Below are 13,661 nucleotides of genomic sequence, written 5' to 3'. Positions count from 1 at the left end.
ATAAAGTGTGGAAATTTGAAGTAAACACCATGGCAATTTTTTATATGCAACTGCCATGGCAATTTTGCTTATTTTTTGTGTTTTTTTATGAAAACAACAAATTTCTCATACAAAACATGGCAATTGTAATTGGAATACCGTGTCTAATTTTAATATAAATCTGCCATGGCAACTTTTTGTTCAAAATTTTGTGTTTATATGGCTCATTCTATTTTATATGGCAATTTCCATACTAAGAATGTCAGTTTTAGTTGAATCATCATGCCAAATATTATTTTTGTACCACGACAAATATATATATATTTTGGACCATGGAAAATTTATTATTGGATCATGGAAATTTTTATTTTTATTTTTGATCGTTGCATGTATTGCATTTTGCATACAACCATCACAACTAATTTTTCTTGTGTATTAGATACTTTTCATTTTATTAAAAAATTTGTACAAAGACAATTCCGCTAGCTGGTTTTTTATATTCTCAAAGGTAATTGAAATTTTCAATTCTTTTCAGTGAACATGATGTTGGTTCGTTTTTTTCATCTTCTCAAAATAGGCTTTCACCCCATTTTATAAATAAAGCAACAGACCAGAGTACATGACCGAATGATATAATATGGTAGGGAGGCCCCCTTATACAGCAGATCCACAGATAAAACATAAGCCTAGAACAAGCCTAACACCTCGCCGAGGCTCGGACAGGGACCCCTGAGCTCAAAGACAACGCCCCCAGGAGGGTTAAGGCGCGAAGCGTCGCCGCTGCGGAGTCTGAGAACAGACAAAGGTTTTCACCGCGAGCCCTGGCACAGGTACGGGATCCACGACGTCGTCTTCAAGAAGCAAGCGGCACCCACAGGCGTCGCCGTCGTCGGCGCCAGAAGCGCGGAGCTTTCACTCGGTCACTCGCGTGCACCACCACGAAGAGACCCGGCCACTACCACAATGAGGGTCAAGCTTGCCCACCCCAGATCTGGGCACTGCCAGGGCAGTCCTGGGCCTCCCGCCACTACATCCCTAGTCGCCCTCACGACCTAAAGATGGAGCCACCACCGCCACAACGAAGCCTGCCAGAAAGCCAACCGTGAGGCCCGCCGTCCGGGGCGACCGCCCCGTCATCCATGCCCTAGGAACCGCCGACCATCTCTGTCACGAGCACCCGACAAAAGCAGTAACAGTGAAAGGGACCATCTTTCACTTCTAGCCCGACATCAGCCATCGGGTTTGGGTCGGCACCTCCACAGTAGGAAGCGCCCACGCCTGTATCCCCATCCGGTCCCGGTGGACCAGGGGGGAGACAACCTGGTGACTATCGACGGCCACCGCGAGCACGCTCGAACGACGCCATGTCCGTGGTCAATGGTGCCGATCTGTACGACGGCACGGCGACACCCGACGAGCAACCTCGGATCGACGCCACCACAACGCAACAAGGGAGAAGAGCACTAACGCATAAGCTTGCACCTGTGCGGACCAAGTCGGCTCCCTACACCTGCGCGTTGTCTATACCTGGCCACGGGAAGCCCGGCCCGACGCTGCCCCCGGACCGGGCTCGGGCCTAGATTTTGAGCCCGAAGGCCGGGCCGGGCCCGTCGTATTTGCGTTTTTCTGAAGGTCGGGCCAGGCCGGCCCGAAGCCCGACGGGCTTTTACGTGTTCGGGCCGGGCTCGGGCCTAGAAAACAGGCCCGATGGCCGGGCTGGGCCGGGCCCGGGCCTGGGTTTTTTGCGTCGGGCTTGGCTAGGCCCGGCCCGAGGTATGGCCAGGTATAGCGTTGTCGAACGACATCCACCACCGCATACCGGATCCACCACCTGCGTGTTATTTTTCATCTTATATTAGTTTAATTTTTTTATTTCTGTTTTAATATTCAAATTCATGTCCAAATACTGCTGCATGTAGCAGGAAATTTCGCTTTTCTATTATAAAAGGACCTAATGATTTGTTTGTTTTCAGTTATTTATTATAAGTCCAATACAAATTTCTTTTAGATTTTTCAAGGCCTGTTTTGTTTTGTTGTTTGACTGGAAGGCCTGAAGGGAGCAACTAATGGAGTATTCCTTTGGGAGCCGCTGCAACGTGTCATGCTCTGGGCGCTCCCTCTAATTTTTGTTTCTTTTGCACGCGTTTTGGCTTTTTAGATGTCTATTTTAGGTTTTTTGGCTTTTCTGTTTTCCACCAGTCTTTCTTAGCTTTTTGGACTATTTCTTTTATTATTTTTTGTGCGAGAAAGCGTGTTTTCTTTTTTTCCATTCCCGAGAGGCATGATTTTGCTTCTAGTTTTTGTTAAAAATTAAAGTTCATCAAAACATGCTCCCGGTTCGGCTTTTTCCATCCAGTTTTCGTGACAAAGTAAAGATCGTCAAAATCTATCAGTATGGAATCTAGTTTTGAAGATCTCGATGTGAAGAATCCAACAGTGAAAACGGTTGATGATTTGGACGCACGGTTTAAGAGATAAAACATTTTGAATAAACGAATCTACGAAAAAATAAAAAACTCAAAGGTTGCGACAAATGATGCACATGCAGTGCACCACTTTGTCGCAATTTGGGAAGATGAGACTAAACTTTACAAAGAATATTCCTTAATTATAATTTTGCTCAAGGGTTCCCCTCGTTGACATGAGATGGGCTCAAACATAGCACCCCCAGCCCGCTCGCTTAGTAGAAAAGGAAATAAAACTAGCCTACAAAACTCTTCACAAAGAAGGAAAAAACTAGCCTATACTAAACCTAGCGATCGAGATAATCGAGCGCACGAACCCACCAGCCACCATCGTGCGTCATCTCCAACCCATCCAACTGATCATCGATCGTTCTCCACACATGGTCCATCCGATGCGTATGCCGCCGCCGCCGCCGCCGCCCTACGAGTACGACGACTACGACCCCACGAGGGGCACGATCTCCTGCTTCACGGACCACGGCCTCGCCGATGACCCCGTCTCCGCCGCCACGCTCGAGGCCCTCCGCGTCATCCTCGTGGGCCACTACGAGGAGGCGTTCCGGCGGCTGCCCGTCGACGACATGCGGGACGGTCTCGACCTGGCCCAGCTCGCCGACCGCGGCGGCTTCTGCCTCGGCCTCCTCGACCCCGTTACCAACATCGTCCTCAACACCATCTCCCTCCTCCCACACGGATTCGAGTTTAAGGCAAACCCTAGCCCGGCGCCGTCCGGTCCAGGACTCAGGATGCGGTCGCGCCGCCGAAACGCGAGCAGGAATGCATGGCACGGCGTTGCTGTCAGGTCGAGCGGGTGCCTCCTCGAGTTCATGCGGGCCTACTTCGGGCTGCTAAGCGAGGAGCAGGCCGGGCGGTACCTCGTCTCGGCGCGTGCCGACCTCACCATGGCGGTCCAGCTCGTCGAGCACTCGCTCTACGTCGCCCGGCCCGCGCATCCTGACCCTCGCTCCGGGAGGACGCGGCAGTCTCTCAGGCTTGCGGCGATGCGCATGCAGCACCCTTCGCCGGACAGCCTCGTGTCGCTCGCTACGGCGTGGCTTTCACCGCACAAGCTCGAGATACTTGCCCCCATCCTACGACACGGCGGCGGTCGGAATAGGCTCGCTGTCCAAGACGTAAAGACCATACTCCACGTGCTGCCACACCAAGACGACATCTCCGCCATGGCGACATTGCAGTCACCGCCGCCGCTTGAAGAAGGCACTACGAGCTGCATCTACCTTGGAGATGGCCGGATCGCGTACACCACCATTGTCCAGCGAGCCGGCGACCACATCGCATCTCTACGGCGTCCTCAAGACACGCAGTCCACGCTAATCTCTTACTCCACGACACCACCATCGGCGACAGACACGACGGCGGGGCCGCACGACTCCCCTTGCGGGTACGTGGGGTCTCTTGACGTGGACGACGCCAGACAATGCCCGTACGTACGGTCTCTGGAGATGTCCCTCCTGGGCACCATCCATGGTTTCTACCTCAGGGCACTCGCCATGCTGCCAAGCTACACCGCGCGCTACCACGTCCGCGGCGTCCTCCTCGCCGGCCACTGCTACGGCCCCATGGACCCTGTCTCCAACATCATCCTCAGCGCCGTCTGGTATGACGCCAACTTCCCGCTCCCCATGGCCGACCGCGGGCCGCAGGCGCATGACATCCTCGACACCCTCACCATGCTCCGGGTGGTCACTTGCTCCCTGCACGGCCTCATAGCTCTCCTCCACGCCACCTCCGGACAGCAGCTGCCGTTGCATGAGATCCTGAAGTACCTCTGCTACAGGCAGTGCGACTTGGCGACTATGGTACAGCCCACATCTACACCTGAGCTCTCCAAACCCTTTTGCCAGTGCCGCCGCTGCCGCCCGCCACCCGCAAGCGTCCGCTTGGGCAACATTTTTTGCATCCTTGGCGCCGACAAAGCTAGACCAGATCCGGTCCTTGATGATGAGTGCCACTGCCAACAACACTGCGCTCTCTTATGAGTCTTTGACCCAGATGTACAACATCCTCAAATTGGAAACCCAGACGGCGATGATCCTGCCGGCTCCCAGACTCTGCCAGACGGCAGTGAGCATTCTCACGAGGAAAAGGGAGACCTATGCTCACCAGCAGAGCTTCATTCGCGGCAGGATTGAACAGCTACAGCTGGAATACGCGCATCGCTGTCCTTCAGAACCAAAATATGATCTGGATTTTATATGCGGTGTAGCCATAACATTAACCGGTCACCAGGATCAATGCTACCACGTCAATTTCATGGCGGCTACCAAACCGACGTCCAAGAACATGCTTTTCTTTGCCGAGTTTTGGTGGGCATATCAAGATCAGTCAAAGCCCACCGTATGCTGCCCTCTGCCCCAACCGTATCACATGGGTAACTCCTAAACTCCTGAAGTAGACTTTTAACCTTATTATGTTGAGCTCTCCAGTATTTTATAAGAGTGTTACTGTATCTTCAAATTTTGGGTGCAAACTTCTCTAAATAAATGTGCATCCATTTGATGCTAATTCTGTTCTGCCAACAGGTCGTTGCTACTATGGCCAGGAGTCCGCACGTAAGCTGGCGTATCCGGATGATTCGTTCGACTACTTCTCGCGCGACATTACTCATGGTGGACTCAATGACACGGAAGGCAGACTAGACACTGACTTCGTGTACTTCGATTCTGAGAGGGACGTGGAGCTTGCCAAGGTCTTGGAGAGGATGGGAAAGAAAGAAGAGGTCATGCAAAGGTCCTCTACTGGAAGGCGTGCTCAATGGACTACTGGTTTTTGCTAATTTCAATCATTCGAGTGAGTACTTTTCAACCAGCTTTATTTAGTTGGTTAGTCTGCCTGTGTTAGGTTTATTCATGCTTTGAATTAATGTAGAAATGTTTGGAGAAAGCACGATACAGTTGTGAACAAGAATAGTTGGGTGTGGATTAGTGTAAACCAGAACTTGTTGATTGCTAGCTCTTTTATTAATAATGGAAGTAAAGTGGTCAACCATTTGCGATCTGCCTCCGAGGTGATGGTTTACATCATTGTCATTATTACTGGATGTAAGAACAACACTAGCCAATTCATGTACGTACGGTAGATACCCTTAGGCTGAATTTTACTGGGCAATTAGGCCAGGGAAGAATAACACCCATGATGCGTACCATTGCAATGACACGGTGGGTTGATCATCAGTGTTCTCGTGTACACATATCAGTGCAATGTTAGCCTGTATTGTCTGGATCCTTCACAATTGACTTTCTAGAAACTCAAACCATCTTCGTCCCAAGAACTGCCATACTTATAGTTGGCACCTCCTCATCGGGTCATAGTCTCTTGTTTTATTTTTCCTACTTGCAGCTAGTTATCCCTTCCAAACATCAATCCTATTTCGTGAAGATCATATACGCCTCCTCGCACATCTCATGTCGACTCCTTAAGTCTCTTGAAATGCATTTATCTAGTTCTCTCAGGTGGTAGTAATCTCGCCTCTTCATGTCACCTCAGCCTTGAATTATGCTCACCATCTGCACATTGCATCATGTACATGATGGACGAGCTATGCCGTGCCCTCAACAATGTCGAATCCCGATCCTTCCTTCTCTTTTCCTGTTTGTAGGAGGGTTTGTCAGCTCCATCATCAGACTCACAACATCTCACCTTGAATATGTGACATTTTTTGTACAGTATAGTATTTGGGGCGAGTATTTAACAAAAAACTACCACAATTCGTGGAACCGTGCCTATAAACTACCACTTTATAAATTTGTGCGGAAAACTGCCACTTTTTCACTTTGACAAAAAAACACTAGTGACTGATCTGGACGAAATTAAACTCGATTCTGACAGGGCTGGCCCACACGTAAGCATTGACCCCGCACCTCTGCCCCCTGACCCCGCACTGCAGTCCATCCCGCACCTCTCCTCCTCTTCTTCAACGGCGGCGCCTCCCCGTCCGCGCTCTGCCGCTCCTCCCCCTCCCCCCGTCGCATCCCATACCCGGCCGTCCTCTGGTCCCGCATGCCGCCCCTCCATCCCCCGGCGAGGCAGCCGCCGCTCCATCCGGCGAGCACCCGCCCCTCCATCCCCGGCGAGGCAGCCGCCGCGCCGCGGGATCCGGTGAGCACCCACCTCTCCATCTCCCGGTGAGGAAGCCGTGGGCGCCGCGGGATCCAGCGCACCCGCCCTCCCAGCGAGGAAGCCGCTGGCCGTTGGCGCCGCTGTTCCAGGAGACTCGGCTTCTGCTGGTTCCCGCCAACGCGGCCGCGACGCTCCTCCTTCCCAATGCTTGCGCCGGTGCCGAAGCGCTCCTTGTTGGCCGTGGCTAGCAGGCCCAACTACTCAGTGTTCTAGGTGGCGTAGAGAACTCATCACCGGCGGCGACGTGGTGGTGCTCCTGAGGTGTTTGTTGAAATGCCAAATATAGAGAGAGGGGAGGAGGAAGAAGAAGATTGGTGCTGACATGCGGGCCCCGCCTGTAATAACAGTCAAAATCGAGTTTAAACGAGTCGAATCGGGCACTTTTGATACATGGTAGTTTTTAGTCAAAGATTAGTGAAAAAGTGGCAGTTTTCCGCACAAATTTGTAAAGTGGTAATTTGTAGGCACGGTTTCACGAATTGTGAGCGAGGCCCAGTTGTGCTACTCTCCTAACGCACGGACGGAAAGACGCATCAAACAAGAGGTGGTTCCTATTTGGTGTGTAGATCGCTATATAGCGACCTAGTGCATACACGCCTCGCACGCCTGTCCAGCGTAAGGGCTGGCCGAGTCTGGTTTTTTCCCGAGTAATTGACAAAAAACTACCACATTTCACGTTAGCGTCCCACAGAACTATCACTTTTTGAAAACTGACCAAAAACTCCAGTTTACCGCTGATTTCGTGACAAAAAACTACCACATCGCGTTGATGACCGTTTCAAGCGTTTTAAACGTCTTTCTGACAGATCTGGCCCACCTGTCAGGACGGAGGCCGCGCTAACGGCTAACGGCGCTCGCCTGGTGCCCGTTAGCCGCGCGCGTCGATCTGGCCCGGTCGGACGAGGACTAACCTGGCCGACCGGCTCGCTCCTCGTCCCACCACCTCACTCCCCCCCCCCACGAGCTCAGTAACCTAGCCGTATTCATTCATGGCGGCGGCGGATCCAAACTCCGGCGCTGAATCACTTGGAGGAGCGCCCCCCGACGTGATGGGCGGCGGGGATGCCGTCTTCATTGATGTTTATAACTGGCTAGGCAGCAGTAGCTTTCTCCTCGAAAACCAACCCCAGCCTCAACTTGAGCCGTCCCAGACGATTGTGAGGCGGCGTGTAGCAGCGTCGAAGAGAAGAGGCGCAGCTCGAGGCCGGCGCAAGCTTCCTTGTCCTGCTGGCGGCACGAGGTATGTCCTGCTTCCTTGTCCTACTGTCTGATCTGTAATTGTTTTTCTGAAATGATTTGTTTTGTTAGGAATCACGATATATATGATAGTTGCATAGTTAGATTTACATTAGAACCATGTTTGAGCACAACAGGAATTGAAATCTGTTTGAGCACAACAGGAACATTAACAATTTGTTTTGCTGTGACTCAATCCAAAATGTCAGAAAATAGAAAATTTGAACTGTCAGACACTAAATATTGTGCAGACCATTTAATTATAAATTTTCCAATTTGTGGTGCAGTATTGATGACCCCAAGTGGGAAATTTGATTCCATTTCTTAGCCAGAGAATCTGTGGTTAGAGGAATTTACCAGTCAGACATATCATTTTTGACTATGGTTTCTCTCATTCGGAGTGAGGGCTACTCAGCTGATGATTATATGTACTATGTTGTCAATGAGGAGAAAGGAATAGAAGGTATGGAGCATCTTGGTTCTGAACATGATGTGGAACAGATGTTGATTCACTTTGAGAAGGAGAAGAGTGTGAACATACGAGTTGTCAGAGCAGATGAGCCATGTAATGCAGATGAAAATAGAGATAGTTATTTTGCTGAACATTGCATTAACACTCAACAAAGTTGCACAAAGTTGGTGGATGCAGTCATTGACAGAAAGAATGAGCTTAAGAAAAGTAGTCTGCAGATGGAAGATGATTTTAACCATTTTGAAGGTGACACTGATGTGTCTGAATTTCTTTCTGATGATGTGCAGTCAGGTTCAGATGACAACAATGTGCAATCACATCCAGGTTCCCCCTCTGAAGAAGAAGCTGCAGAAGTAAATACATCAGTGGTCCAAAAACTTAAGCCAGTCAGAAACCCTGGTCCAACCATTAGATCCCACCAAGAGGTTCAGAAAGAGGTAAAACCAGACTAGTTTCCTGAAGCAGATGAATTTTGTTTTCCTGGTGATGTTGGCATTAGTGATGAAGAAGAAGAGCCTAAAGGAGCTTTCAAACTAGCAAGTGGCAGGAAGAGAGTGTTGAAGAAGTCAAAGGATAGGGTATGGTTCAATGAGAAGCTTCCAGATCCACATGAACAGTTTTGTAAGGGATTGTGCTTCACCACTGTTTATGAGTTCATAGATGCACTTAGGGATTTTCACATGAGGACGCTGAGGAATTTCCAGTATCACATAAATGCCCCTGATAGGATTATTGTTTGGTGCTCAGAGAGAGCCCATGGATGTGATTTTCATATCAGCGCATCTAAGATAGCTCATGAAAAAACTTTCTGCATCAAGAAGTGTGATATGCTGCATACTTGTGGAGCATGTGCAGAGACCGCAAAGGTTACTACAAAGTGGTTGTCCAAATCAGTACAACCAGCATTGAGAGAAGACATTAGATCTCCTGTGGATGCATTAATAAAGAAGACTAAGACTAAATTCTTAGTTCATGTTTCAAGAAGTGTTGCCTATAGGGCAAGGAGGAAGGCTGTTGGTGTGGTGCAGGGTGACCACAAGCAGCAGTACTTGAGGATGAGGGATTATCTTCAAGCTGTTCTTGATACAAACCCTGGGAGCAGGTGTATTGTAACAACATTTGTTGACCCAGAAAACCCTGCACCCACTCCTAGATTCAAGTACATGTTCTACTGTTTGGCAGCTTCAAAGGAAGGGTTTCTTAATGGTTGTAGACCATTTATAGGTAAATATTTCCTGATTGTGTTGTACATATTTGTGTGTCAATTTTCTTCTGTGGCTAATGTGTGACTCCATCCAGGGCTTGATGGATGTTTCATCAAGTTAACCACTGGACAACAAATTCTTGCTGCCACAGGAAGGGATGGCAACAACAACATCTACCCTATAGCTTTTGGTGTGGTTGACAAGGAAGATGGAGACAGTTGGACTTGGTTTTTAACTCAGTTGAGATGCTGCATTGGTAGTGGCAAGAAATTTGGAACATACACAATAATATCTGACAGGCAAAAGGTTAGAAACTAAATCATTGATCATAGTTGCTATAGTAATTCACTGAATTATGTGAGTGTGTTCATATGTAGATCTATTTTGTGAATGTACAGGGATTACTTAAGGCAATAAATGAAGTGTTCCCTGATTCAACTCAAAGATTCTGTCTTAGGCACATATATGCCAACTTCCAATCAGCTGGTTACAGAAGCAAAGGACTAAAGAAGTGTGTTGACAAGGCTAGCTACTCTTATACTAGACATGGGCATGAATTAGGGATGGCAGAGCTGAAAGCGCAGTGTGAGGATGCTTGGAAATGGCTTAAAAATATAGAAGTCTCTGCTTGGGCTAGGTATGCTATGGACCATACTTGCAAAACAGATCTAGTTGTGAACAACCTTAGTGAAGTCTTCAACAAGATGATACTTGATGTTAGATCCAAACCAATAAGGACAATGTTTGAAGGGATCAGGACAAAGCAGATGATCAAGAGGCAACAGACTAGGGAGAAGTTACAGACTTGCAGGTGGACAATCACACCAAATTACTCAGAGATTCTAGAGGAGAATAAAAAATATGCCAAGTACTGCCAGGCTGACAGAGCTGGTGAAACAATTTGGCAAGTAACAAGCAAAGAAAAGCAATATTGTGTGGACATGGCAACCTGCACATGTGACTGCAAGAGATGGAACATGACAGGTGTACCTTGCAGTCATGGCATATCTGCAATGACCAAGCAAAAGCTGCATCCTGAGGACTATGTGTCTGAATTCTTCAAGAAACCATTGTACATGGAGACATACAAAGCAATTATTTACCCTGTCGTGCATTATCTGAACCTGTCGTGCACTTTCTGAAACTGTTGTGGACTTTGTGCATTTGTTTGAATGCGTTTTTTTCACATAACTGTGGAAATGGGCCTCAGACTAGGCTCTCACATTGGACCACAGTCCACAAGCCTGCGTAGGTGTCTATAAAAAGACCCTAACCTGTCCTTTCCCGTACCACTAAAACCCTAGCCGCCAGCATCACTACAACCCTACCCTAGCCACAAAGATGGATCCAAGCATAGGAGAGGTTGTCGACGCCCAGGAAGAGAGTTCTAGAGCAGCAAGAAGGGCCGCAAGAGCAGAAAGGAGGGGTCGTAGGGCTCAGGCACGCGAGCAACGCCAGAGGCTGGCTGCAACGATTATGGCAGCCCACAACTCCCTCGACGTGATGCAGTTCAAGGAGGTGTTCCTAGATGGAACAATCATCACCGATGAATTGATCATTTGGTGGGCTAGAGATAGGGCAACCTTCCATCGCTACCAAGTCACAAGGGCTAGGTGGAGCAGAATCCTTGACTCTGCGTCTTGGAACAGTTCAAGGTTAAGTTCTTGAAACATTGCTGAATTCTCCAAGTCTCTGGTTCTATTATGTTTGTGATGATGTGTCTGAAATTTCTCTAAATGTATGCACACTTGTATGCGTGGATTTCTTTGAATTTCTCTGAATTCTCCGAATTTGTGCTCTGAATGTATGCGCACCTGTAGATTTTCTGAATTTTCTGCATTGTGCTCTGAATGTATGTCAATTTCTATGATTTTTCTCTAGAATCAGTATCAGTCACCACGAAATCAGTATCTCAATGCACAACTTTCACCTAACATCACTTAACCAGCACAAGTTTCAGCACACAATAACTACTGCACAACTACCACCCTGTCAAATACTGTTGCACAAGTTTTACTTCTCCACTGCCTCACTCCACCTCTCTTTAACTACGCCCCTCTTTCTTCAGCTACTCTACTCACATCACCACAACTTCACCTCGCTCAACACCACTGCACTCACCACTTCCTGCTCCAACCATGGCTGCTTCTTCCTCTTCTTCGGACCCATGGCTCAACCCATTCCCAACTGGCAAGGGATGGGTTGCCATGCTTTATGGTTTAGCGCGCGGCGACGACGACCTCTTCATGGACTACATGAAGGTCGCCACAAGGTACACCAGCGTTCAAGAGCTGGTGGATGGAGCAGAAGAAGTGAGAAAGAAGGCAACGAGTGAGGAGAAGCAACGCATGGACCAGCAATATGGAAACCGAGGTAAGGGGATCCTGCCCATAGATATACTGCTATGGGCAATGAAAGAGGCGGGCTCTGCCGATGCTGGGCAGAGGCAGCGGTGGGCAGACCACCACTACGTCGCTCGAGCACAATCTACGGCTGAAGCAAACGCAAACAAGCACCAAGACGAGGACGACGACATCCAGATCATCGCACCACCAGCACTGCAGGCTCGCCGTCGCCCTCCTCCCATCATCTTCATCGATGAAGAAGAACAGCAAGGGCAGATGCTGCCAAATCCTCCCACCGAAGTGAAGCAGGAGGTACGACGCTCAGGCCGTTTAGCAGGGCAGGCGCCTAACTGAAACTGGATGTGAAACTATTTAGTTTCACATTTAGTTTCGTCAGTCTTATTCAGTGTTGGCTAGTTTCAGTTATCCTCAGACTATTTGGTGCTATCTATCTATGTAATGCTATCTATGTTGCATCCTCAGACAATATGTGTTATCTATGCTACCTCCTATGTAATGCAAGTTTCAGTTTCATTTTCATTTTCAGTTTCAGTGTTGTTTGGTGTTACTAGATTCAAGTGTAAGTATTAGCAACAACTACCTAGCAGCAACAAATTGCAGATGTAGATATAACAACATCTGGATAATATGGTTCAGGGGGCATTACAAATAGGATTATCTTAGAGCATTACAGATCAGGGGCATTACAACACCCAACAACACAACCAAAATGATCTGAAACCATAAGCAGTTAATAGGGAGTTCATATTAATACTAAGATGCATATCTGCATCAGATTCTAGTACTAGGCCAGTTATATATAGGCCTCATATTCACTTACCAACCCTAGGTACCACTTCACTCCTCCATGACAACTTCTTTGATCTTGTCTAGCTTTTCTTTGCACCCATGACCTGCCTTCAAGAGCTCAGCAATGATATGCTCCAGTTTCTTCTTCTCTTCTTTAAGGAGGTCTCTCTCAACTTGTATCTCCTTCATGGCTTTCCTGGTGTTTTGAATGATATCAGCTTGACTCTGCAGGATGCACCTCTGTTCTTTCTTGAGCTTAAGCTTCTCCATTTGAATCTCAATCTTTGCCTGCTCCTCAAGCTGATGCTTCTTCTCCTTAAGTTCATTGATTGCCTGGCTTGTGTAATTCCTGTCATGGGATTTCTGCCCATCCTGGTAATCAAACAGCTTGGATACATCATCCACAAGCTGACTGTACTGATTGCCAAGAGAATCCAGCTCCTTCTTCAGTTTCTCAACCTATATCTCATGAGCCTCTTTGTCTTGGACTCTACCAAGGTTCTCTTCATGATACATATCCCAGAGCTTGGTTAAGCACCTTTGCAAAATTACAGGCCAAGGGGCATCTACCCACTCTAAAACACCACAGTTCACACCATCCTGAAAATTCAGTTAAATTTGAAGTGAGCTTTATTCTTCATTATCAAACATATTCACAATAACAAATCATAAACAGTACTCATATATGTAGCTACACTACACTAGCTCTTGGTTCCATTGCTCTTTGCTGCTATTTGCTATAAGTACATAATTTAGACAGAGCACTGCTCTTATAATTAAGCAAAAATGAGAAAAGCAGCAGCATTATTCAGAAAAGCACAAAATGAATCAATCACAGCCATGACAACTTGGTTCATTACCTCAGTTGCACATCCTACGAATCTCCTGCCAGTGTCAGTGCCTTCAAATGCCACAAATTTGCCAGCCCTCTCCCTGTGCAGGATGCACCTACGGTCAGATTCAGTCACAAGCCCAGAAAAGCTTGGATCTATCACAGTGTCTGGAGTTT

General features: G+C 48.0%; 1 protein-coding gene across 1 annotated transcript; it reads left to right on the top strand.

The window, feature by feature from the left end:
- Positions 1 to 2,774: 2,774 nt before the first annotated feature.
- On the top strand, positions 2,775 to 5,410 carry LOC123075743 (uncharacterized). The gene is made up of 2 exons (XM_044498277.1): positions 2,775 to 4,836; positions 4,988 to 5,410. Exon 1 carries the CDS (start codon positions 2,825 to 2,827, stop codon positions 4,442 to 4,444), a length of 1,620 nt encoding a protein of 539 aa, XP_044354212.1. The 5' UTR covers positions 2,775 to 2,824; the 3' UTR covers positions 4,445 to 4,836; positions 4,988 to 5,410.
- The last annotated feature ends 8,251 nt before the right edge of the window (positions 5,411 to 13,661 follow it).

The sequence above is a fragment of the Triticum aestivum genome, chromosome 3D, assembly GCF_018294505.1.
Source record: "Triticum aestivum cultivar Chinese Spring chromosome 3D, IWGSC CS RefSeq v2.1, whole genome shotgun sequence".
NCBI lineage: Eukaryota > Viridiplantae > Streptophyta > Magnoliopsida > Poales > Poaceae > Triticum > Triticum aestivum.
This window is presented reverse-complemented; position numbering and strand designations above follow the sequence as displayed.